General features: G+C 38.4%; 1 protein-coding gene across 1 annotated transcript; it reads right to left on the bottom strand.

The window, feature by feature from the left end:
• Positions 1 to 25,666, bottom strand: LOC131402257 (calcium-activated chloride channel regulator 4-like). Its single transcript, XM_058537118.1, has 14 exons — positions 25,508 to 25,666; positions 21,365 to 21,505; positions 21,074 to 21,221; positions 17,658 to 17,766; positions 15,941 to 16,118; positions 15,386 to 15,604; positions 12,581 to 12,808; positions 9,184 to 9,361; positions 7,528 to 7,634; positions 4,927 to 5,142; positions 4,051 to 4,318; positions 1,984 to 2,154; positions 805 to 1,038; positions 1 to 443 (listed from the first exon to the last, which is right to left on the bottom strand). The coding sequence occupies exons 1-14, from the start codon at positions 25,664 to 25,666 to the stop codon at positions 1 to 3; spliced, it is 2,799 nt and encodes a 932-aa protein (XP_058393101.1).
• Positions 25,667 to 27,785: the final 2,119 nt, after the last annotated feature.

Raw genomic sequence — 27,785 nt, 5'->3', positions numbered from 1 at the left:
TTAAAACTCTGTTCTAGGTCCTCTTGAATTTTTTTTCTTGTTTAGGGTACAAATGGTGGTACTTAAAATAATACTAACAATTGCCACAGACCCAACTACTACCAACACCAAAGAAGAAATGTTAACTCCAGAATTAGGGAGATTTTCATCAGGACTGGGATTTGGATGAGTTTCATCAGGAGTGGGATCTGCTTCAGGAGTAAACAAAGCTACTTGTGCAATGTTGGATACTTTTGATGTCAAATTGCTTTTATCCACACTTTGAATGGCAATGAATATGTGGGTTGCATTTTCTTCTGAGATATTTCCTGGTTTAAATGCAAAAGTTTCCTGAGAGTTGGCCTCCTTTGGTAACAGATCAGTAGTGTTTACTTGCAGAGCATCATCAAAATTGTCTCTTAGATCCAGGATACTTCCACTTGTTCTTATGATATACTGTTGAACTAAGAAAAAGAAAGTTATATGTAGTTTAGAAACTAGAGCATATCATATTAAATTCCTTTTTATTCATTCTCCTCAAAATGTTGTTTAGTTATGCAAAGCTTATACTCATAGCCAAAGCCTTACTAAGTTTTCAACAAAAGCTGAATTCTGATTTTTAAACTCTGCCAAATGCTACTTATCTGTATGAAAATTGAGGCCAGTTAAAATGTGTCATGTTTGATTTATTCAAAACTATCAGATTATAAAATTAATCCTTTCCTGAGCTGTCAATTAAAAACCGCCCCCCCCCACCCCCTTACACTCTTGCTTTTGCAGAAGCATCTTTCACTTAATCAACACCGCTTGCCACCTCGTCCTTACCTTTTCCAACATCATAATTATCTCCTGGTGCTGTCCATGTTAGACTGATCTCATCCCCATCAGATGTGGCCTCAAGGTCTGTGATTTGACTTGGTGGGTACAGGTCAGGCAATGGAAGAGTTGGAACATTTGAAACCACAAATGCACCTCCGGACGCTATTCTGCTGAAACTCTCCAAGGTTGTCTGAGTATCCTCAGCAATTTCAGGTCTTGGTGGATTTGCTTCAATTTCCCCTGCATTAGAAATTTCCTGGTATTTAATGGGGAAATCTCTACTAGTATTTTCAGAACTCAATGAATTGAATTCCCCATATCACATCTTTCCCTTTTTTTTATCTACACAGTCACATTGTACTAAATTTGGTGACAAAGTCATAAGCATTCAATTAGTGGGAGGATTCTTTCTTTAGCATCTTGACCAACATATTGTTGGACAGAAACAGAAAATGGATGGCTTTGGAATTAAGGCTGCACTGAATGGGAATAATGTTATAGAATTCAATATATGCCTTTTTGAAAAAAAGAAATTGCTTTATCTTTCAAATTATTTCTAGGCTGGGAATAGACTTGAGGAAATTGCCACTGGTTCCCTTCCAACCACTTGTGCCAGGTCCCTCCCTCCCTCCCTGCTGCAAGTGCTAAGGAGCAATACTTTGGGTTGCATTCCAGTTGCCAACAGAAAGCCCCTGAAAGTCACAAGATAAGGGGCAAGACAAAGGAAAGTTAGCAAAGAATGCATTCTTAATCCTTATCATCACCTTACTCTACACATTGATTTTTTCGCGTAATAAAAACATTCAAAATAAATGTTTACTCATTTGCGTATCTTTTACAGCATATGTAATCTGAAGGATAAATTCTGCCACTGGCTTGTACTTAGGTACATAACATATTAGCCTGTTTCCTTCATCCTGAGCTAAAGATTTGGTATATTATTCGATATAGGTGAGGTGTTCCAAACTAACATAGTAATGGCTGACATTTATTGAGTGCTTACTACATGCCAGACACTGTACCAACGCTCAGGTTAATTTGGAGGCAAACTCCAATATGGCTGAGAACTTCAATACAGAAATGGGAAAAGCTATCCTTTGAGTTGTAAAATGTTTGAAGCTTTAATCATATCAACTCCCAAGTGGTCAAGCCAGCACTAGATTTCAGACACCATGAGTTACTCACCGTTGACTACCCAGCCTGGTATATATGCGGCTCTGTTGGTTGGACGCCTTAAGCTCCGGGTGGCAGCATTTGTTCCTCCGTGAGCCCGTACTTTTAAGCTGTATCTGCCATTATCTGAATAAGCTGTAAAATATCTGGAGTAGACCCCATCATTCTTGAAAGAATCAGCACCTTGTTGTAGAAATGAAGAAATAAATGATCATTGTAAAGCATAAGAGAAATTTATGCGTTTTCAAAGCCAACATGTGGCCTTTGTAAGTATGTCCCCTCAACTGGGCTCCATATTTCGGGATTGACCCCTTGGAGAAGATTTGCATCATGATCTGCCAACCAGTATCTTGTTGAATTGATATCTTGGAGTTATTTTATATACATATATAACATATGTGTATAATATATATTACTTTATAATGTTTTATAATATTATAATAAAATATAATATAATACTTTATAATATTACACACATATACACACACTGGTAATATACGTACATGTAATGCATACCTTCACCTTATCAACTTATATGCAGATTATTATAGAACTCTTCTTACCATTTCTCAGCCAAATGGTTTGTTTGCAGCTCTTACTTTATCTAAACACATAATTATGTCATCTCTCTGTTCAAATCTAAGGATCCTCATTAAATAAAAAGTATCTTTGCGTAGGATTGAATTCTGACCATAGTCACCTACAAATTATTTATTTTGACCTATTCTCAAGCAATCTTTTTCTTTTAATCCTCAGCTCTTGCTCTATGATTCATTAACTCCCTGGTCTGACAGTGGGAAACCCCATTTACTATTAAAATAAACATTTGGAGAACTCAGGAATACCATAGTATTATAAGTATATTTCTTGATATCAGTGGTACTGGAGTTATTCATGAAATTGCAAACACATTTCTCAGGGGCTTTAACCCTCTGAGACAGGGGTTTTTACAATAAGGCCCTTGGACCAGAGGCCTCTGCATCTCTCTGGACTACGTTAGGAATGCAAATTTCTCAGGCCTCCTAGGGGAGAGCCCAGCAGTCTCTGTTATAACAAGCCCTCCAGGCGATTCCTTTGCATGCTAAAGTTTGAGAACCCCCGCTCCAAGTCATTGTTAATCACCAATGCCTCCTAAGTAAAGGCATTCCAAATTAGCTAAGTAGTCATCTGGTGAGACGTTGAGAAATGAAGCAAGATGTAGGTGAGTTTTGACATAGCCTGGAAGGGGTTAGGGAAAGGGAAAGAGGCAGGGGATAGTGGAGGAAAATACTGGCCTATCAGATGAAGGCACTGCGGTAGGCCAAAGAACAATTTTACCTTCTAAATTTTTCACAGGGCCAGATCTACTGAGGGTAGGATTATAAATTGACTGAATTAATTACAACGCAAAAGATACGAATAGAAAATCTGGTCACTTGGTTATCAAAAGAAGGCTCAGTTCTGGAAGAATCCAGGGTCTGGAAAAAGCACCACTCACCCATACAGACCAGGAGACAGAGTATGGCCAACACTGTATCTAGTTTCCTGCCAGTCAGACCTGGTATCTAATGCACCAGCGATGTCACCTCCTCTCTCGTGGCAGTTCTGCCTGCCCTTGGGCCTCAGTTCCCAGGACTGTATGTGCACTTTGTTCCAGCTGTTGGGAAGTACTCTTGCCTGTCCCCTCTTCCCTGCCAGGGCCCCGAGTTCTACCACTTAACCCCAAATGGCTGCTTGTCCTTCACCCTTTCTGGCCAACTTGCTTGACGATGTCCCCCTAGGAAAGACTTGTTCAGAATTCTTGATGCTGTCCTCAACCTCCTGAATGAGGCCTTCCTGTCTGGTGACAGACATTGGTTGTCTAGTTGACAAAGAATAATGACAGTAAATAACATGTATTGAGTGCTTACCATGTGCAAGACACTTACTAAGCACTTGGTAGGTTTTACCTGCATATAATTTGCTGCTGGTCCCGCTGTTCATCCAGAATCTGCATCAATTCTTCTGGTGACTGTCCTACTGCCCCACTCTGCCACAGGGACCCGTAACATAGCCTGAGTTATGAAAATATAGGCTTATTCATAAAATCCTGTGAATTACCTGCACCGTTATCCAAAAGTTGTAAAACTTCTGTTTTTCCACCATTTGATTCAATGGAAGCAGTCACATTGGCTCCAAGAACGGGTACAAACCCTTGTAGAATTTCTGCATAAACAATCATTGGGCTGGGGAAGCTGTTTGTGTCTTTATTCACTTTAGCATTCACTGTGATTGGAGGCACAGAAGAATTTGCTGCCCGAGAATTTACTGTTAAAGTTAATATTTCTGAGTTTTCTTTGGCTTGAAGACTGTAAGTCCAAACACCCACCTAAAAATTCAATACAGTAAATATTAGAAATATAGTAGGTATCCAAGACCCAGCTGTTTGTTGTGTTTCCATTATCCAATGCTATAATAAGGATGTTGCAGAATAAACAAGGTTTTGAGGTTCTTGATGGTAAAAGGACGAGAGCTGAGGCAGTTTGGTCAGGGCATCCTGACTATTGCTGTGCATAGTGTCCAAACTTTGTGAAATCTCAGCTGGGAAAAATAAGTTTGGAAAGTTTGCCTTGGTCTAGACCTTTTCTTTGACTTCCAAGCCCACAGATTCTGTGATCTGGTAGTGCTAATAAGCAATGAGTCTATAGCTATCTATCTACATACCAAGTTGCACAGACTCTCCCTGCACTGCCTCCTCAAAGTTATTCTTAGCCTATCTAATTTTTTCCCTTCTCTTCCTGCCTCCTAATGCATAAGTCCTAGCCTCCTTTTCCCTGCCATCATAATTCTCAGGACCATACAGGCATAGAAAGTTCATTCTATTTTATCTTAATTTTGAAGATGATACAAGTATTGGAACCCATGTTTATGACATAAAACAATGTATTTTCAGCTATAAAACCCATTTGTGAGGAGATCTAAAAGCTGATTGCTTACCTTTGCAGTTCCTGGAATACTGAGATAGGCCATTTTGGAACCTGTATCCACTGTGAAACTTTCCACAGGTGTTCCACTGGGGTCCCAGAGAGAAATAATGGGAGACTGTTTGTTCCACGTGACGAGAAAGAATGTGTCCTTTCCCACGGTGCTATCAATTATTACAGTGCCATTCATCCAGAGGTTATTGTTGAGTGTTAACCCCGTACTTTCAAGCTGTTTAAATATATTTTAAAAATTAGTGACTAGAGAAGAGAATACTTTTATTCTTTTTACTTTTTAAATATTGTTCTTAATTTCTGGCCTGAGAACAAGCTTGTGTAGGGAATACCACCTTAGGCTTGTGATCTCTCTGAAAGCTGATTGGGATGTGAGAGTTGTCAGTCAGAAGGTGTAGAAATATAGGGTCTGAGGAAAGGATAGGGTACAATAAAAGCATTAAAGCAGGAGAATGAGTTTTACAGTGGGAGATATGGCCACACTATTTTTTCCCAGTTGTCTTGTGAACACCCACCCCAGGCTTTACCATTAAAGGGAGCTACAACCTCAGAGAAAAATTAGCTGTAAGGTGTGTGTGTGTGTGTGTGTGTGTGTTACCCTCAGATTATCCATTTTCCTGATGACGTAAAAGAAAATACTTATTGGTAGTGGCTAGAGTATTTGAGTAGAAACACAGTAATGGGGGGAGGGCCTTAAGAGAGAAAACCAGGACTAGCGAATAATGAGACAAGCACTCATGAATATTTTCCTGATGAGAAATCTTGAAATAATTCCTCACATATCATAGAGTGAGTAGCAGCGGACAGTAAACATGTCCAACAAGAGTGGAAAGAGGGCAAACTGATGTCCATGAAGGTTGGAATCCTGAGAAGAGAGGAAGTAAAACATAGGACCTTTCTCTGAGAGGAGCTTCAAAGAAAGTTTTTCAAGTCTTTGTGGCTAGTCACTCTCAGTTAAGGAGAGCCAACTTTATCCAGTGACCTGGAAGGTGCTTCCTACAGAGGTGTCATTTCAGGAGTGATGAGAAATCCCACTTCTACTCCAACCTAGTCCTAAAACAAAACTGCCTTCACACCAGTGCTGATAGAAGAGAGTGATTCTGCCATTGCAACATCATTGCAATGACAAAAATCTCTGTCCTAGGTTAAGTGAACATGTCTTTGAGTGGACAAATTATCATTATTGACTTAAACCTGAATGTGAGTGACATTTTCAGACTCCTCATCAGGAAAGTCTAACAAAGTTAGCAGGCTTTGGCTACATAGTAGTACTAGGGGAAAATAATTGAGTAAAGGGTGGGATTCAGCCTTTCCTCTGTATTCCAGCTGCCACCATCCAAATCCAAGTTCCCGTCTACTCAGATTATTGTAACAGACCTCTAACTGGTCACTATTCTTTCCCAAGACCTAGCAACCCATCATGTACACGAATCCAGATTAATCTTTCAAAAATTTGCTTTCTTTTTGTTACTTCTCTATTTAAGAACCTACAAGGCATTTCAAGTGAGGGGAAGAAAACTTTCTTCCTGTTCCTTCCATACCATTTAAAATGTTTATTCTCAAAACTTTGAGCACCTCCTGCATGCAAATGACTCCTTTCTAGCTGATCTCCCATGTTCTGCTCTTATATTTTAAATTCCTTTGGAATATTCCATTTTAATGTCTCATTATCCACTAACAATTACTAAAGTGAAAAGAGAACACAAAATAATATCCTCAAAATCAGTTCTCCACTTTGCTTGTCTATTTTAGATAGTACCATCACCATTCTCTCAGTCAATCCAATTGAAACCCTCAGAAACGGGCTTTATTCTCCTTTGGTTTATTCTCCATACACTGTCAAGCTAGTTCTCAGACCAATATTTCATTTGTTTATAGGGTAAAGCTACAGACCAGGTCTCATAACCAATCTGCGTGTATTATCCTAACCCTGCATTCTATAACTTCTGTGCTCTTTATTATTGGGGAGTAGATGCAAAAAGGTTTGTTTAGGTGATCCTGGCAAGTTGTAATGTAGGCAGTGACTTGATGAACTGGAAGATGGAAGAAGGAAGTTTTGGCATGATCTAGCCTTGGTGGGAATGGGTATGGATAGAAACAGAATTTTGTAAAAGTATTTTGAAGTAAACAGGCTATGTTGACACATATGGGAAAAGAAAAAGAAAAGATATTTGCTATTTCACTACTTACTTTGGTCATGTCTAAAAAATAATTTGTATTTCAGACTGCATTTTGACTTTAATTAAAAATTTACTTTGAGGGGGCCGGCCCCATGGCATAGCGGTTAAGTGCGTGGGGTCTGCTGCTGGCAGCCCAGGTTTGGATCCTGGGCGCGCACAAGGCACCGCTTGACAAGCCATGCTGTGGCGGCGTCCCATATAAAGTGGAGGAAGGTGGGCACAGATGTTAGCCCAGGGCCAGGCTTCCTCAGCAAAAAGAGGAGGATTGGCATGGATGTTAGCTCAGGGCTGATCTTCCTCATAAAAAAAAAAAAAAATTTACTTTGAGAAAAATATAGAACTCAAAACTTATAACAACTAAATTATTTTTCTTGGTTATGGCTAAATGCAAACACAAATACCTAAGGAGTGTGAACTCTGACCTGAAGAGACTGCTGGGAGAGATCTGCGTTTCCTGACACAAGGGCTGCGAAAGCGTCAATGAGGCCATTGTTCTGGGCTTCATCTGAAGCAAAAAAATGGCTTCCTCCTATAACGTAAATACATTGACTGTTGCTTTTTAGAAAATAAGTTCTTATCACATTTTAGTGATTAGTAAAGTAACAGGGTCAACAAAATCATAGTTTCAGTAGGAATTATTAAAATAGATCAAAATCAGATAGGTGTAAAGATTAACTCTGAAATGTTAACTTCAAAGTCTCATAGCCAGGAAGTGTAAGCGACCTTTATACTTCACTTATAGAAATCATAGCTGGTTGTAATGCATCAAATAATCATAGAATACGAAAGAAGATGTTACAATTCCATGTATTAAAGCCCACAGACTTCACACAGCCCTTTAGGGGAATTAATCACTTTTACTTAATATATAGTTCTAACAATGGTGGCTTTTAGATTTTCCAGCCAGAGTAGATCAGAATCAGAAAAACGGAAAGGTTAAGGAGCTGCTATATTGAGTTATCCTGACCATAGTTGGCAATGAGGAGATAGAAAAACAGTAAGAAAGACAAGTTCAAGAAAGCACTACTTTTGGATGAGATAGTTGGGATAGAAATAAATTTTACACTGGCCATGAAAGTACTTTGAAACAGTGAGAGTTTGTACAACTAAGCATTAAAAAGCAAGTATGTATTTGGTAATACTAGAAGTCAACTCAGTACAATAATTGATATTCATAGTGTTATAAATTATGTATTTTCTACCATGTTTAAGAAGGCACTGAAAACATATAGTCTTTTTTCATCACGTCTGTGTATCTACTGTAATAGCTACCCAGTAGTTAATCTAGAAACTTTGTTGTTATTTAGATTTATTTAGCCTGAGCTTCAGTAAATCTTATCTCCCCCACCCCATAGCCTCTGCTCTGATCCCACGGATTTCCCACCATTCCTCCCTGTGCCTTGCATTGTCATCCCAACATGATCTTTTTGCTCATGACCTGATCATCTTCTCTCACCCCTTCTCCTTCCAGAGAAACTCAACACCTCTTTCAAGGCCCAGCTTAGAAGTTGCCTTATCTCTCATGTTTTCTTTCCCTGACTCTGTACAACCCTGGGAGAATTAATGGCTTCCTCTGCTCGCCTGGTGCTTTCTTCCTATATATTCCTTTTGTTGTGGAGCAATGTTATCTGATTATGCTTTTTTTTTTTTGTGAGAAAGATCAGCCCTGAGCTAACATCAATGCCAATCCTGCTCTTTTTACTGAGGAAGACTGGCCCAGGGCTAACATCTGTGCCTATCTTCCTCCACTTTATATGGGACACCAACCACAGTCTGGCCTGACAAGCGGTGCATCGGTGCGTGCCCGGGATCCGAACCCAGGCCGCCAGCAGCAGTGCGCGCACTTAACCGCTACGACATGGGGCCGGCCCTGATTATGCTATCTGATTAGTTTTATTTGTCTCTCCAGCTAGCTGGACTGTGAGCACCTTGAGAACGGAGATCAGGTCTGGTTTAACTCTGGTCCCAAGCTCTTGGCACAGCACTTGCAGAGCAAGAGCTTGAGAGAAGTTGCTGATTGTCAGCCCTACACTTATGCATTGCCATCAAAGGACTAGAATATATAGGTCATATTTTACCTGTTATGGTGCTCATCTCTGTGACTGCTGCATCAGCAGATGGTCCCAGAGCAATGAAATGAATGATGGCCCCACTTTGTTTCACTTCCTCAACACAGCTCCCTGCAGTGTTATCCTCCCCATCGGTCAGCAGCACAATTTCAGATCCATCTATTTCGGAGTATATTTCTCTAATTACCTGCAAATATAATCAGAGTGTAACTATAAGTGTTCCTAGATCAAAGACTTATGGAAGATTAGAAAAAATGTACTGAGAAAATAAACAAAAGTGTGCAGAAAGGAAGAGATAGCTTCTGTTTAATATCATTGAATCTGCAGTCAACAACTTCTGGGGGAACGTAAGCATACTTTTTATTTTCTATCATCTGCTGTAGGGCATGTTTGCTCAAATGAAGTTATATGAGAGCAGGGCTATGGAAAACCCCAGCTGGGTTAAATGACAGTGACATCTCAGTCTGGGAAACTCATGTCAACCAGACACAGAAAATATAATTGTAGAATGTGTGGTATATATACACAATGGAATACTACTCAGCCATAAGAAACGATGAAATCCAGCCATTTGTGACAACATGGATGGACATTGAGGGTATAATGCAAAGTGAAATAAGTCAGAGGGAGAAGGTCAAATACTGTATGATTTCCTTCATTAAGTAGTAGATAATAACAACAATAAACAAACACATAGGGACAGAGATTGGATTGGTGGTTACCAGAGGGGAAGGGGGGAGGGAGGAGGGTGAAAGGGATAATTCGGTACATGTGTGTGGTGATGGGTTGTAATTAGTATTTTGGTGGTGAACATGATGTAATATATGCAGAAATAGAAGTATAATGATGTACACCTGAAATTTTTACAATGTTATAAACCAATGTTACTGCAATAAACAAAAAATTAAAAAAAAAAAATATTTCTCTGCTCTTTGACCAGACTGCTTTCTGATAAGCCTTCTGTGTATAGTCTGCGGCATATATAGCCAGATGCATTAAGACTCCAGCTCAATATTAAAAATAACTTAACTGATTGCAAATCAGGAAAACCTCAGTATATTTATAAAGAACAGATATAAAAAGTTCTAAGCAGGTCAAGGCTAGGAATCTTGTTATATAACTTATTTTGCCTCTAATAGTAACAAGCACAAACTTAAGATTATTGGTAGTGCTCAAAGAATACATGAATTATATCTGTTAAGATTGAGTTTTATTTGTGGTTTGAATCCATTTCCTATAAAACCAGACAGTTTGGTTTAAAAATTTAAAAATATTTATTGAGAATTGGGTGAGAGACTGGGGAGACATAGAGGTGAGTGACAAAGACACAGCTAACGTATTCTGTAGTTCAGGAGAAACAAAGCAATGTTACACTGCTACCATTTACTGAATACTTGCTCGGTTTAAATGTATTTTGTACACTGTATAATTTAATCCAAGTCCAAACTCCCAACCCATCCCTAGATCACAACCCTGCTACCACTCTACTCCCTATAATTTATTTCCTATGGGACAACCAGAATCGTCTTCCTAAATCATAAATTGATTATCAGTCTCTGATGCTTAAAGCCCTTCAGTAGCTTTCTGTTGTGCTTAAAATAAAATACAAACCTCTTATTATATTTTTTGAAGCTTTGAAAAAACTAGCCCTGTTTACCTGCCAACCACAATTCATACCCGCTCATTTGCCAAACTCCAGTGTCACTAGCTCCTATCATTTCTTAGAATAATCCAGTTCTTTTCCACCTTTTCCCCAAGGGACTTTGCACTTTCCTTTCTGCCTGAACCACTGGCCCCTTGTCATCCTTCAAATCTTAGCTTAAATGTCACCCTTCAGAGAGAGTCCCAGTGGCCTCTCTACCTAAAATAGGCAGTGCCCCTCCTTTCCCAGTTACTCTATGACATCCCTCTGTTTGGTTCCTTCACAACACTATCTCCACAATCTTCAATTATAGTTGTTTTAAATTATTTATTTATTGATCATGCATGGATGCATGATCTGTTCCCCACTGAAACAGCATGCAGCACAAAAGTAGAGAAGCTTTGTTTGGCACATAAATATATGTTCAATAAATTATATTACATGTTTGCCCCCTACTCCCTACAATAAACATATGTTGAATAAATTAAAACATGATCAGTCTTATGTGCTAGCTTTCATTGGCCCATTTTACTGAGTAGGTAGTTGAAGGCTAGAGAGGTGAAGAATCATGCTTAGGGTCACAAAGCTAGTAAGTGATCACTGGAGTTTGAACCCAGGACTTCAGGTTAGAAAGCTACAGTGAAATCCCACGCTATTCATAAAAGAGGGGGATTCAACAGGGGTGAGAGTAGCAGGAAAAGCTACATGAAGGAGCAAGGATTTTCAAGACTTGGTAGAACTTTAACATGCAAAGATGGAAAGAAGGAAACATTTTAAGCAGAGGAATACGTGGACAAAGGTACGCAGGCTGCTAGTACACCGTGTCTTGGAGAGCAATGTGTGCAGTAAGCTGGTTGGTGCATAGAGTGTCAGGACGGGAGAACTGAGAAAAAAGCTGGCAAGAGAGGTGAGGTCAATTTTATTGAGGGGCGAGAGACTCGAATAACATCAGACTGAAGAATTCAGATTCAATTTTAGCAGGAAAATGACACAAATGACATTGATTATGAGCTCTAGATTACCATTTGGATAAAAATAAGATTCATAATAATAGTTATTGTGAATTATATATTTACTATGTAATATAATAGATATGGTTCTAAGTATGTAAATGTATCATTTCATTTAATCCTCATAATAGTCCTATGAGGTGGGCATTCTTGTTTTCTATATTTTAGAAATAAGGCCCTGAGAGTCCAAAGAGACTGAAACTTTCTCTAAGATCCCATAGCTAATAAGTAGCAGAGCCAGCACTCTGATGTCAGACTCATGTTCTGACTAGTCTTCTTACCCCAACTCTGACTAACAGTCCCTGCCACATCTGCTTTAATAGACAAACATCAGTTTTCTCTAACTGAATGTCACAGAAACTGAAATCAGGATTGGCCCAAAGTGGAGTCATACCGGATAGCTTGCTTCATTGCATTAAAATCTCATGACTTTTGCTGTCCAAGCACACTTATTTATTTAACTAATCATTTATTGGGCACTGACTACTGCATGGTATCAAGACAGACAAAGTCCCTCCCCTCATTGGGTTTGTACTCTAGTGTCATCTTAATAGTCCTTTACTCACTTATCAGTTTATACATTGACTTACTGATCCATTAAAAAATCATTGAGTGAATTTTTCCATGGGCTTAGTCCTGTGCTTCTTAGGATTAGTTATGTCAAAATTAGGGAGCAAGTATAAGCAGCAGCATTTAACATACAAATGTCCTAATAATAAAAAAGAACAAACTATATTTGCAGTATGATTTTCACCTGAAATGCTGATCTAATTCCACTGCAGATGGAAGTTCCTCCAGAAGCTGCTGTAGGTAAACTCTCCAAGAGCTTGTTTCTTTCGTTGCTGCTTAGTATTTGGATTAAATTACTTTTAACATCGGCTTGACTATCAAAGTGCACCATCCCCACCCAGGATCCGTTTTCAATGGTCTGAAGCAGGAAATGTTTTGCTGCTTGATTCATTCGATTTAGGCGACTAGAAATCTGAGTAAAAAATGACAAGAAAAAAACCCAAGTGTTTTTGAATGTAAAATAATTGCAGATCACATAAATTGAGTGAATAGAATTTGTTGTTAAGAATTTTCTATCAATAGTAATTGATGTTATTAAAGAAAGCAATAATTTTTTGTCAGTTGTTGAAATTGAAAAATATAGTTATGCGTATTATGGAAAACATATAGTACGGAAAGCAAGCTTATAAGCAGAGCTGATTGTTGACTGCTAAGCACCATAATTAGAGGAGGAGGGTACGGGGGGTGTTGGGTTGCATTTGGAGGGTGATGACTCACATCTGAGAGTCTGCTTAATTACTCTTGGGGTCCTCTGTTAGTTGTGTTCAGATGTAACCACTCCCCAGATCCTACAATATCTAACCAGACTATCATGAACTCCACCTAGAGACCGAAATCTCCTCATCCACTGGGGACTAGACTACCCAAATGATGAAACTTACTCAAGATGCAGCTATAATCTGAGAGGCCCAGTCTCTACCTCCCCCATTTCGTCTTCTGCTCCTACCTCTTCCCACCATTTCCCCACCAATGGATTAATTGGAATTGGTTCTTTGATAAGTTATTAAGACTCACATCTCTCTTTCCTACATGAATGCCCATGATGTAAGCCTCTTCAAAAATTTGTCTTTTCCAGTCCCTCAACACCAACTGATCTATAGTATTTCCCCCAACACATGCCCAAATTTCCTTCTGAACTCCATAGAACCAAATCACAGTGAGAAACTCCTCCCACATCCCCATCTTTGAGGGCTCTCTTTACTACTCTGCTTTACCTTTACACTTGGCTCTATCTGCATCCTGTATAAGGGAGGCTGCTCATCTCCCAATCAGGAATGTCATCTCTTCCCAGCAACACTTCCTAGAACACTTCTATGAGTTGGTGTCTAGCACTCTGATGCTCTTTCTGAAACGCTGTGCTATTGTGGATTATTCCATTCACATTTTGCTCTTTTCAGGAACCACGCAATCCCCATTTGTTGAAGATATTATTCCTGATCTTCAGCAGGCTCTGTTCTTCCTCAAATATGCCATTCTTCTGAATACCTTATCACGTTACAACTGCTCAATTGTAGTCCATTCATTTCACCAATTATTTATTGAGTGTCTATATGTGATAAACCCTTTTCTAGGCATAAGGGATACAAAGATGAATAAGACACTGTCTCAAGACCTAGAGACATGATTCCTAGAGAACATTGTTTCAAGTCGTAGAGGAGCTCCCAGTCTAGTGGGAGAGAAGTGTATAATTTCAACATAATTTAAAGTAATAGAAGTTTTCACCGGTGATTGTTGGAGCCCTTCCTAGAAGCCTAGCCTGTCTCCTCCTGGGAAAATGGGTGCCTCTAACCAAATTTTGAAGATTATGTATGAATTAACCAGGTGATGGGGAAGGGAGAGAAAATTTTCTCTATTGAACTGTAAACTCTTCAAGGATATGGGTTTCCATTCCTAGAGCCCAACACAATGCCTACCATTGAGTGAGTGATAGTAGAAGGAATGAATGGCTGAATCTGGCCATATCTACATTATGGTGCTGCTTTTTGTCTGTGTCTTTGAGCATAAAGAGGTTATTTACATAGATGATGAAAATTAAGATAAAATCATGTTAAGAATTCTCCTGGTTGATCTTGTCCCTTAACTTGAAATGGAGTTCAGAAGCCCCTAATCCACTCTCTCCTCATGTTTGTCAAGTATTTCCAGTAGATAGCGGGGGCAAGATTAGAAAACATTTTTATATTTCAATTTCTAGTTCTGATCTTCTAACTGAAGCTTTACTAAAGGGCCTGAAAGTCCTTCTTAATAAACCCTCCATTTTCTGGAATAAATAGAGACTCTTGGGTTAGGTCTTTTCAACTCTATTGCCATCGTTCTTTCGTTACAGTATTCACTGCCTCTTTTGAGGTCATGATCACAAGAAGTTGTAGGAGATGAAGATTTGGCCACCCTGAAATATATCTCTTTACTTTAATTGTTTTCTCTGAGGGACATTTGACCTCCCCCACTAACTGCCTAAAGAATTTGACATGGTGGCTCCTTCCTAGAACAGATCTTCTACCATGATGGCTGTAATGATAATGTAAAATAGATGTTACAATGGGAGGGGCACCCAGCCCCTTTTATCAAAAAAACTCTATATTTCTCTGACCACATTATCTATAGATGACCCTGAAAAGAATTGTCTTCTTGCCCTCTGGCGTCCCAGACCATTACCCACCCCCAGTACCTTCCTCGCCTTTAGCTACAATACTTAAGCAAGCAGCTTAGACAGAGGGACGAGTTGCTCGTTTCTGACTTTCTCCCATGTATACATGTTGTTAAACTTGGTATTATTTTCTCCTGCTAACCTGTCTTGTTAATTATTTGGCCAGCCATAAGAACCTTAAGGGAAAGGGCAGAGGGGGATTCTCCCTCTTCCCCCAACAAAGTGATGGTACTTACACCACCATGCAATTTAGAACGATTCAGGTGCAGGTGGCATTCAGAGTGTTCTTAGGCATTCAATCACTTCCTTGTCCCTACATCTAGGAAAAATGGCTCACAAACTTACCGCCATGCTTCCAGACTTATCAAGAACTAAGCACACAATTCTTTGACTGATCTTCAGCAATGAGAAGACCGGTGGAGGGGGTGGTGCCACCATAGATGTTGTGTTTTTAAAATCCTCAGAATTGCTGATCACCTCCCATGTGCTTCTGGAATTGCACATTTTGTTTTGTAGGCTTGGAGCTTCTCGGTTATGGTTTTTTTCATTACAGAATTCAATGATCTAAAAGGTTAATAAAATGAAAAAAATAATTTTTATATGTTTTCTCTTTAAAACAACTAAAAATCTGAAAAATATTAAAAATCTCTTCTCCAAATATGTCGTTTATTGAATGAAATATGATTCACTGAGGAATCATTTAATAGTAAAGTGGATTTTTAAAAGTACTAATCACTTGTAACACTAGTTGAGTGCTTATTATGTGCCAGTCAATGTTCAAAGAACTCTATTTTAATAGAACTCTAATCTCTCAGGTCACCTGCACAGATATTTTATAAACATAATAACATGTCCTTTGATTATAAATATACAGTCTGAAGTAATGATTGATATACTTACAGAATCAATCCCTTGCATAAACATTATAGATGCCTTTTCAGTTTGATCTTTATCAGGGAAGAACAGACAATCTTTTTCATACAGTTTTGTCTTAGAATCAATTCTGCATCCTCTGGCAATACAGCTGTTTCCTTGACACTTATAAACCCTATTTATACCAGTAATACCTGTGGAACATCTAAAAATATGTGGCAGTTAGTCTTTGAGGCAACATAACAATCGAAATTTTTTAAAAATCTTAAGTGTCTTTATATTAAAGTTTTTAACTGGCCATTATATCAAGATTTTTATTCTTATTTATGTACCACACACATCTTATTTTGACAGCAAAGTTTAATGGTTCCTACGAGAGCAGTTGTCTGTTTTTCGAGAAATTGCAGAGGGAAATTTTAAGTGGGGTCTCCAGTACACGCAATGGCTGAGTTCTCTGCTGGGATTAAAGCTCCTGCTGTCCTGCTTACACTAATAGCTGGAGGGTCCTCTTTTCCAAACATCTCTCCTGGTGGCCTTGTGATGGTAAATGCTCTGCATGCGTCTAGACAAGGCAACCTGTGAAACCAGTTACTCTCAATACCACCTTAGCTTACAATTCTTTGTAGATTTTGGTTCATAAGGATATCCCCAAAAGAGTGAGATGTGGTACAGCAACAAGTGTTTTGATTATTCAAGGAGCATTTTTATCCAAAGTGAAATGTGGCTTGAAGGAAAGATTGAGGTACGGCCTAAGAGAGTAAAGAATGGTGCAGGCATTTTAGACATATGTTTTATTGCATGGAATTGGTCACAGGTGGCAGTAATTACAACAAATATGCTGGGATGTGAATATATCCCATCTTTTCAATATGTTTCCAGTACAAATTCAAGAAGCGATGACTAGATTTCATTCTGTCATTTAGGAAGTCTCCTAAATATGTCTATAGTTCCATTGGTCCAAAATTCAGTGAACATGATGTTATATTAACAACCATGATGAATATTCTATAGCAGAGACTAGACATTTAGGGATAATATGATATAAATAAACATAATTGATGTAATACTCTTTAAATATGTGTCTTGAGACTGGTGCAATAGGGCTGAGGAAGGGCTTTCCCTGAAATCATGTATCTTTCAGTTTGTACATTTTTGGTAAATCCTCAGCTTCATCAGGCCATCTAAGATTGATTAAGCTGATGGCACCTAATTTTAAACCGGTTCCCAACAAAAATTCTGCTCTCTTGATCTCAGAACCAAGAGGATTGTCTATTATTAATTATGACATTAGATTGGTATTTTAAAATGAGCTTTATAAACTCAAGAAATTCCTATTTGCCTCCTTGAAGCTGGATAATCTCTTACTCAGCCCACATTTGCCACTACTTCTAACCATTGTTTCTTTTCATTCCGGTATAGCATAAATAACTTTGATCTCCTCTCATATAGTAAAACCTTTTCTACAGAGAACAACTTCAGTGTGAATGAATTCTGGCAGCTATGGTAGAGAGGCATAAAATATGTCAAATTGGCTACCAAATGCTCTTGAAGTTATGTATATTTTAAATGGACAGCCACCTACTTTAAGGTACATTTTCTAAAAAAACCAGAAAAGCACTGTTTGGTGATATAGCATCTGTTGTGTGCATTGGGACAAAAATGAATGACTGCCTTTTGAAAGAAATCAAACTAAGAAAAATAAGTTACAGCCTGAAGTAATTTAAGAAAGTTTAAATGGTCATGCCTTGTTGCTTCAATTTTTTTCGACTTAGCACTGTAGTAAGGCTCATCTTCATTGTACTCGTCAAACACTCCCCAGCGGAGATGGGCCCACTCGTGGACAAACAATTTACCTGTGGGAAAATATTCCAAATACGTGATCATAATTCAAGTGACAAAATTTGTCCCTCAAATATTTTGAGAAATCTTTTTCAAACAAAAAATATTTATATTTAGTTGTTAGATAACTGCCAACATTTATATTTTTGTTTATAAAAAAGTATATTACATTACATTATATTATATTGTGTTACATTGTAAAGTATATCATCTTTTTATTCCACAACATGTTAAATCAACAAAACATTTATTAAATATATATGCTATTGGTGGAATAGATGGGACTTTGGGTTTTGATTCCTGGGGGGCAAAAAGTCTTAGATATTATGGTGGTTTTGCCTCTCTAACATTCACTCCTACCAACAACATAAACAGATATATAATATATCTGTGGTATTAAAATTTCATAAGGGTGCGATTAGTTAAAAAATGTCTATAAATTATCCTTAGGAGGTTGATTAAAAAAAAAGATAGGAAAACACTGCTATTGACCATAGATAATCTTGGGGGTGTCTAAATGAAGTGATTAATTTATAGTACTTAGCACATATAAGCATTAATTATATGAAAACAATTATTATTAATTATATATATACAGCACTATAGTAGGTAGTAGGAAATATAAAGATGAGTAAAATATAGTCCTTGACTACAAAAAGCTTAGAGAGAGGGAATCAGAATAAGAATTTTTTTTTCTAAGAATTTCAGGGTAAATGGAAGAATAAAGGTAAATCCAAGCTTGAAATGCAGAAAAAAGAGACAAGTAGAATTTTCGTTCTAGCAATATTTGTAAAACTTCAGAGGAAATAGAAATGGAAAAGGAGAAGTTGGAAATACAGTCTATTCTGCTTCAATATCTATTTCTCTAACTCTAATTAACTCATGAGGTCTGAAAATAGGGGGAAAACGTCAGTATTATGCAAAAGTCATGTTTCTTCTTCAAATCCCTGCTACTCAAAATGTGTTCCTTCAACCAGCAGCATCTGCATCACCTGGGAGCTAACGAGATACGCAGAATCTTGGGACCTACTCTAGACCTTCTGAATCAGAATCTGCATATTTACAAGATCCCTAAGTCATTCCTCTGCACGTTAAACTTTAAGAACACTGGTTTAAGGTTTCTTAGGTAAATGGAGCTGGATTAGTGAGTATGGAATTATAACCTTCCATAAGGGGGAAAAAGCCCTCATATTAGCTACTGCAATATGAATTTGGTGAATTTTAAGAAAATTTAAAACTGCCTGCATCTATGACTCCCTTTATAGAGAGACGTGCTTCCTTCTCAGCTCATGGCTGGTTGTCCTGCCTCCAATGCCCACCTTCATTTGCTAAGAGAATAGATTTCAGGTCCTCTCACCACAAACACTAGTGTACTATGTGAGGAGACGATATGTTAATTAGGTTCACTTTAGGGATCATTTCACTTTGTGTATGTACATTGAATCGTCATGATATAGACCTTATATCTCTACAATTTTTATTTTAAAAAAAGCAGCCCCTCTGACTTAGAATTGCATTCCCATAGACATCATTGTCTCACTTCCCGCTAGCCCTGTTCTCATTTCTAAAAGCATTTCCTGTGTGTATGTGTGTGTGTGTGTGTACTTTTAATATCTGCTATGATGGCAGCATACAGCCACACTGGGCTGATGTCCAGGTGGTCCAAATGATCTTCCCAGATAGCTATTGTTATATTTGTTATCATCTTTATTACCAATTGCATAGATGTGGGGACTGTCTTCTTCATCTTATTTTAGGGCATTGTTTGCAGAATGTGAGTTTTTTCATAAACATATGGATCACATTATGGCAGAAACACCTGTTTAAGAGGGAGGGGAAACTGGCAGTTATGGGATTGGGTTGAGGTCTGGGGTATGGGAAAAGAACAAGAGCTGAAGTGGGGACTTTGGTTTAAAAACTGGAGAAAATCCTCCTCTTCTAAGACAGGTGGAGGTGGGAAGACATGAAGGTGGATGTGAGTTTGGAAGTAGAGAGGAAGAAGGTCATGGCCTTTATTTTTTCATTCAAGGCATCTGTTGATTGATGGGATTGAAAGGAGTGATTAGAGATCTTCAGAAAAATGGTAGAAGCTTTAGAACCACTGCTATGGGGACTATAAGGGAGCTGAGAAGAGGTAAGTAAAAATATTGTTGAGCTTTGAATGCTTCCCTGAGCTTAAAAAACCTGTTTTGTAATGATATCAGTTAGTTTTGTCATTTTCTTTCACATATGTTTTCTTGGAGCATATTAACAGGAGACAAAGGAAAGTGCCTGGAAACTCAGTACAGAGGATTTGGCAAGTGGAATGAAACATAAGGATAAGAGTGGTGAGGGAGTTGAGCAATTGATACTTGTAGTTGAACTGACTGACTTTCTGGACATGCCAGGTAGGAAAGAAAGTATAGCTAGAAGGGTGCAAGGGATTAGAGATGCCAAGGAGAACAAACATATTTAGGCTAAAGTATGGGGGAAAGGTAAGATTGGGATGGGATATGATGATGGAGTTTTCAAGATTGGGGTGGGGAACAGGTCCAAGTAATGATGAGGACCAGGGCTAGTTGAGTGTTTGACAGAGACAAGAGACTTAATGTATGCCCATTGAAAGAGCAATGGGAGGAGATTCTGGAGTATGCAGATTCAGGAGGATTTTCGTTGAGTAGTGACATGTGAGTTGGGCCCTCCTTTAACAATGATTTGCATTTTATATAAAAAATAATACGCTTTAGTTCATTTGAACCAGTAATCTTAACTTTTAGATGGAACTAGATGAAATTGTCATTTTCAATAGGTAAATAGGTAAAAGTGATCATTTATAGACAAGTTCATCTGGTTCAACTAAATAGGTTGAATGATAATATCAGCAACTAACAGCCTATGAGTGTTTTCTCTTGGCCAGGAGCTGGCATCTTGGCTCTTTCGAGCTTACCAGGCATTTGCCTTCCATGGAGGCAGCATGCGATTGATTAATATCCAGCTGTAGAGAACTGGAAAATTAAAATCTAAAAAGTACACCAAAAGAAAACATTCAGTATTGCTGCCATGTATTGAAATTTCTGTAGACACTATACTGACTGCAGTTATGTGGATTATCTAATTTAATGTTCACAGCAATCCTATAAGGTAGGAACTCCTCTATTCACCATTGTACAGGAAATAAGGACAGAGAGGCTAGGTCACTTGTCCAAGGTCACACACAGCTGATAAGTAGGGGAGTCAGGATTTGAACCTAGAGACTCTGGCTCCAAGGCTTGTACATTAACCTGGATACAAAGTTACTTGTTCGAAGCATTGTAAAATATACATTTTAACCAAAATTCCTACCTGATGGTCCATATTCATTTTGTTTTTTTCCAAGTACAAAGTCGGGGGTGAAATGAATATATTCTCCTTTTTCTTCACAGGCTGTGAACTGCTTGGTGTATGGATCATCTCTACCTGGGAGGGTAGGTGGTGCAACTAAAACATCAGCCTGAGAATGTTTAAAAAGATTTTTAAGATGTCAGAAACAGAAATGATACCATTTAGTCCGAAAAATTCTGAAATGATCCGTCTGCTCCCAAACCGAGAGGCAGCAGGAAACATAATTTTGAAGAGAAGGTTTTTAACTCTTACGTGTTCATAGCTTTCATGTTTTGGCCTCTTGTATTCAGAGTTTTCCTTCCAATTCTCAGGAATTAATATTGATACATTTTTGAAAAAGAATCTTTTTTCTGTGGTTTCAAAGAGGTAAGTAGATGCTGTAGTCACCATGTCCTATTATTAAAGGAAAAATATATGTGAGGATGGCCACGTGACAGTGGACTAAATGACAGGGGTTCATCACAGGCATTTCCCAACTTAAGAGTAGATAGAAAAGGCAACTGACTAAAGAGCAGGGGCTCTGCCTCACAATTCCAACTCAGCCAACTGTCGGTCCAAAATTATAGCTTCATCCTCCACATTAAAGTTTGAGTCTTCAACGATCCTTCATCAAAAGGCAAATGCTTGTGTTTGGCGTTAAGAGAAACTGTATAAAATGATAAAGGCATAGACTTTAGTGTCATCTACTTTGTTCCAATACTGGCATCAGCATTTTCTGGGTGAGAGAGCTTGGCCAATTTATTTAACGTCCTGAAACTCAGTTCCCTCATCTCTTAAATGGACTATCACAACCTATCTTTAAGGTCGGCATAAGCATGAAATGAGTTTTCAAGTACTCTACACATAGGCAGTCATAAAACTGGTTGATATCATTACGTTTATAAGTCCTAGTAGAGAACAGCCATAGCTGATGCAAGCTGAGAACAGTCTGTAGGGATGGGGCATAGGAGAGGATTTTCATTATAATCCCACCCCCTGAGGAGAGGCAGCTGGGTTGGGATCCTGTGGGGTAGGGTGACGGAAAAATTCATAGGAGAGGCAGAGCTTTTTGATCATAGGCAGAGCTTATTGCTGCTTATTGCTCTGCCAACAAGCTGAAAATAATATCACCTTATATTTTTCAGTATCCTGAACCCTGAGATGCAATGATTAATAAGAGAAATAGTCCCTGCCTAGAGCTTACTATCTACTGGGGGAAATAGATGGGTGAAAGTGTCTTATTCTACATGATCAAACCCACTGAATAATTGAGGGATCCTGGGTGCTGGATGATGGCGTCAACCTCTTCATCTTTCTGCCAGCATCCCAGTCAACAGTGACGTTTTCTTCTTGGCAGGCTCCTGTCCTCCATGGTGCTTTCTGACCTACCATAAGCCCACAACAGAATTGTACTTCAGGAATTCCGAGGCTCTACCGTATGTTCCTGAAGACAATCCACTGTACTGACTCTAATGTACTGAGGAGATCAGCAAACTGGGTTCAGAGCCGTGGGATCAATCATAAGCCAGAGTAGAGAGAACTGAAGGCCCAGCAGACTGGCTAAGAATCAGAAAAAGGGCTTCAGAGGTCTCCTCACGTAGATAGGAGGTTACTTCATCACTGGCCTAAAGCAGATGAAAGAATGTCTCTTAGGGAAAGAATTCTCTGTTTACTAAGGATGCCTCTCCTCTTTTTTTGTTTTGGGATATTAAGATCTCAACCAGTTACCCTCTGCTTGAAGTGATGGCTCTCTCTGTGGCTGTGATATAAAAGTGTATATGGTGTTTGAATTGTGGTACTGATTGGAAAAGTCGGGTTGCTGCATACTATTGTGTGGGTTGTGCTTTGTACATCTCCAAGGGATTCCATTTTCTCTGTTGTCTCCATATGCGACTCCCTTGGGTAGTGGAATGTTCTCAGGTCATGGAGGGATTTCACAGACCCTATATCACATGACTGTGATCCCCTGGGATATACTAGGGTGGCTAATAACGGTTCTTAGAGGCTTTCTAAGCAGAATTCCTGTAATATTTCTTCTAAATTACTTCTCAGAATTCCTATAATATCCTAGTTGGATCAAAGAAGATTAAGACATCAATATTTCCAAAAATAAGTACTCTCAAACCAAAAAAACACATGAATAAAAGGAATAAGGAGAGTTGACAATTGACATCTTAGGTCATGAATTATGAATCACTTCAGCAAAACATCTTATTTGGTCAGAGAGTATCCCAACAGTAATGTTCTGTCCACAAATTGGTTCATCATTTTCAAAATACAATGGTTTTTGTTATCTCATACAAGCCAGAACAGAAACCCAGGTCTCTCAGCCTTCAAAGCCCCTGTACTGTATCTCAGCTCAGATTGTCCTATTTAATGTAATGTTGGAAAAATTATTTTCTTCTCCACTATCAGTTTTCTCTTCTGTATAATGTGGATGAGAGTATTTCACAAGGTTGCCTGATAATATAAATGCAAGGATTTTGTAGAGGGTTGGGAGACTGTCAGGAAACATTCTGTAATCTAGGCATGTCTACCAACAATCAATATTTTACTTGTAGTGTTCAATAAAGGATCATTTAAACAATTTTTGCCCCTACAAATAATTCTTCCAAATACTGATTCCAGGGGTTCATAAAAGTTTGAAACTGGTTGGCTATCCTTGGACACTAAGAAGCCATCAGTCAGAATCAGCTATATTAACTGCTATTCAAGCCTGTGTCCTTGCGTAAAGGAATCTTCACCTTCCCCTGGAATTCAAAAAGTATCAACAAGTGAACACCACTAGCTGCAAGAGTTTCTACAGAATGAGTGATAAATGGCAGCCACAGAATCACCTACTGACCACTCAGGTCATGCCCATCAGCTTCTGGTGGATAACAACACCCATACAGAAGGCTAAAACAGTGAGCATAAGGAAAGTGGAGGAATTGAATATAAGGAATTAGTAAATGTCAGGGATGGGGGAACTAATTTACATGGCTGTGACACCAATCTCTTTATTACGTGGAATGTTATAGTTGGAAGAAACTTTAGAAGTCAGAGTCCTTGGTTCAGTCCTGGAGACTCTCCTCCATCTGCACTTCCTAGTGAACTCATTTATTCTCATGGCTTTAAATCTTGTCCACACACTGATGACTCCCAAATTTTTATATCTCCTCAGATATTCTCCCTGAATTCAGATTCCTCAGTCTATCTACGTGGATAGCTAATAAGCATCTCAAATTCAAAATGTCCAAAACTAACTCCTGATCTCCCAACTGCCAAATTTTCTCCACTTACAGTCTTCCTCTTAATTGACAATAATTCCATCCTTCTAAAACACTTGGAATCTTCTGTGACTTCTATCTTTCCCTCCTCACACCTACACCTGACACACATCTAAACTATCATCAAGTTAGTCTCTGATACCCTCCAAATATGTTCAGAATCACCCACTTGAATGATCTCTACCACAGCAGCCCTGTTCCTAGTCACGGTCACTTCTCACCTGCAACAGCTTCCTACCCAGTGTCTCTCTGCCTCTCTCTGCTGCAACAGAGCTTATACAGGATGAGTGACAAGTGGAAACCCTCTACAGAGTTTCCTCAACACTGCAGTCAGAGTGATCCCAGAATATGCACAAGAGAGCACACCCCTCCTATGTTCAGAGTCCTTTCATGGATTCCCATCGCACTCAGAGTAAAAGCTCAAAAAGTCTTTCTGGTGGTCTGGGCCCTGCTACCTCTCCAACTTCAGCTCTCCCCAGCCTTCCTTCTGCTCATTCACACTTATTTCCTTGGTCACATCCAGCATGCCCTCACCTCCATCCCGCTGTGCCTGCCGTTCCCTCCCCCAGGTTTTCATTGGACTCTTCCCTCACTCATCTCAGGTCTCTGCTCAGATGTTACATCAACAGCGAGGCCCTTCTTGACTACCTGACATTAAACAGTAATCCACATTCTCCCCCTACTCCAGGCCCACCAACATTACCTATCCCCCTTTGCTGATTTATTTTACTCCGTAGCAACTACTACCATCTGATCTGATATAGATTTACATGTTTTTATTATCTATACCATCTGAAAAGAATATACACTGCATGAGGGCAGGGGTTTTTTAATTCACTGTTGTCTCCCCCTGACATGCTATAAACATTCAATAAATAACTGCTTAAAGAATGGACGAGTCCAACTGCTCATTTACTGATGAAGAGACTTAGGATCAGGGAAACCTGTGCCTTCTCTTTGAACTTATGGCGACACAGGGTAGAACCCCATTTAGAACCTTCAATCCCCACTGCCATTCCCGCATTGTCTTCACTGCATCATGCTGCTTTTAATCTTCCTGGAGCGTTCAGAAGTTTCCATAATAATTATTAACTAAACTTCTTTTCTACTCCACAATTTATACAGAGAAATCCCATTTCTTCCTTACCTTTATCTGTTCAATTATTTTTTCATCTTCTGGCACAGCAGGGTCTATAGCAATGATAACTCCTTCATAGCCATTGTTATTCAGCTGAACCAGGGAAGCATTGGACTCCTGCAGCAGGGATAGGACTAAGAGGAAGAGAGAACTTCTGAATAACCCCATCGTTCCTCTGAGTTGTCCTGGCCCAAGTATTGGTTTGTTCAAGAGGCTTTTCTTTTACCTTCTCTCGCTGCATATAAATATATACTCCTAAACATTATCAATAGTGGCTGATTATTTGAGAATGACTGTATAAAGGTCAATGTTACACGTGTGGGAAAATATTTGACCTCAGTTTACACATCATTTATTATATCTACAGGAAACAGGTTGGCTCAGGGAACAGAGTCACTCAGCACGCTCAAAAGGGTTGGGTTTCCTTGTCTATTACAGGAACAAGAAGAGGCTTTGAAAAAATTTAGTTGTTATCAAACATACCAAACTTATAATTTCGAAGATATTACTTTGTAATGATACCACGTTTTTTTTTTCTTTGTTCATTGAGTCCATTTAAAGATATATTAACAAAATAGTAGAATGGATGCATGAACATGGCAACAATCCTGAAGTTGGTATGTGCATGCATGAGGTTGGGAAACCTGATATATGGTGGTTCATATAATTATCTAATTCATTTTAGATATTAAATACAATTTCATAATGTAGATTAACTATAATTTAAGAATTCACTTACTGATGAACATTTATAGGTATTTATGTTTCCAGTTTGGGGATTACATAATGTAAGAGAAAGTCTTCTCCCCATACTTTCACTAGCCCCAGAAATTGTACAGTTAAAAATTATTTTTGCTGCTTGTGGTTATTATTATTGGTGTGCTCATTATTTCATTACTTTTTATCAGTAGTCATTGCTTTCATTACTTTTAGATTTATAAGGTAATTCTTTTTCTAGCTTCTCAAGTTGATTGCTAGCTAATTTATTTTAATTTATCTTATTGTTGTTTAAGAATAAATGCTAAAACAAGTGCATTGGGTACTATTTTGGCCATGTCCCGCCAATTTTACTATATTGTGTTCCAGTCTAGACATCTATTTCGTTCCACTGATAGTATTTGACATTTACTACCTCATACTTATAATTTTAACTTTGATTTTGATTTCCTCTTTAGTTGTGCACCAGACTGGGGATATTTGGAACATTTAATGCTGAGGCTGTTTTGCTTAAATCCTCCCAGTGTCCTTAAATCTCATACAGTAATTTCAGATTTGATTGTATTAATTTTTATTTCACTCTTTATAAGATCCCTAGGTTGATACATGCAATATTACAAAATTGATAAATATGGGGTTTTTTTGGCAAATATAATTGCTATGAATTGTTTCTGTATGAAACCTTTATTAGGTACAAAAACCTTTATTCAACTTCAAACTACAGTTTTTGTTAAGTTTAGTTTTCAGATCATAACCCCAGAAGGAAAATAGTTTGTAAAATTTGATTAATAATTGATTCCAGTGGGTAACAGATTCTATTATATAGTATTCACAGTTTGAGTGGGCATTTAGGATCTTGGAAGAACCTACCTTTACTCTGTTGATAACTGCCTACCCTCCTCTCTTTCTGTCTCACACAGACATTTTATTGGCTGTCATAAGCCACGGTGGATTCCCATTTGAATGAGTAACACTGTTTTCCAAGAACCATAAAAGAAACCGATTTGTCCTTTCCCATGTTAAATTTATCAGTGAGAGGAGAGGTTCCCTGTATTCCTCATAGGGAGAATGAATAGGGCAAGATAAGAAAATGGGATGTTAACTTTATGTTTTTTCTTTTTAATATACATCTCAGATTCTCCTCTTCTCTGAGAATTTAGCTGAACAACACTGAATTCTGCAGGGAGAGCCAGACTTCTGATTACCATGGTGACACAGAGGTGTCCTGTCATGGGATTTTAGAAACATGGGTCAGTCACATGCTAGGAGAGTAACAGCCAGTTTCTTTCCTTATGAGAAAGGATTTGGATTACTGTATTGAGGCAAGCATATGGTCTATGATTTCACTTTCAAAAACTTTAAAGTTTTTATCACTTTAAAGCCCAATATATTAAACAGGGAACAATGTGAAATCACATGTTCTTGTGAAGTCACGTGTTCTTGGGACATCCCACCATTAGAAGGTTCTTTTTATTGGCCCTTTTCCTACCTAGAGTTCTTTTGCTTTAAACAGAAAGTTTGCCAAAGAATTTTGGGCCAGGAGCAAGTACTTACAGATTCATCTATTTGT

This window comes from Diceros bicornis, chromosome 4, assembly GCF_020826845.1.
Source record: "Diceros bicornis minor isolate mBicDic1 chromosome 4, mDicBic1.mat.cur, whole genome shotgun sequence".
Lineage (NCBI taxonomy): Eukaryota > Metazoa > Chordata > Mammalia > Perissodactyla > Rhinocerotidae > Diceros > Diceros bicornis.
This window is presented reverse-complemented; position numbering and strand designations above follow the sequence as displayed.

Bases quoted from the DNA above. Each gene is read 5' to 3' on its own strand.
- LOC131402257 (XM_058537118.1), bottom strand. From the start codon at position 25,666: ATGGGGTTATTCAGAAGTTCTCTCTTCCTCTTAGTCCTATCCCTGCTG. The intron at 21,506-25,507 runs GTAAGGAAGAAA...CTTTAATAATAG, and splicing joins AAATAATTGAACAGATAAAG to GACATGGTGACTACAGCATC. The intron at 16,119-17,657 runs GCATGACCATTT...ACATATTTTTAG, and splicing joins AAAAAAATTGAAGCAACAAG to ATGTTCCACAGGTATTACTG.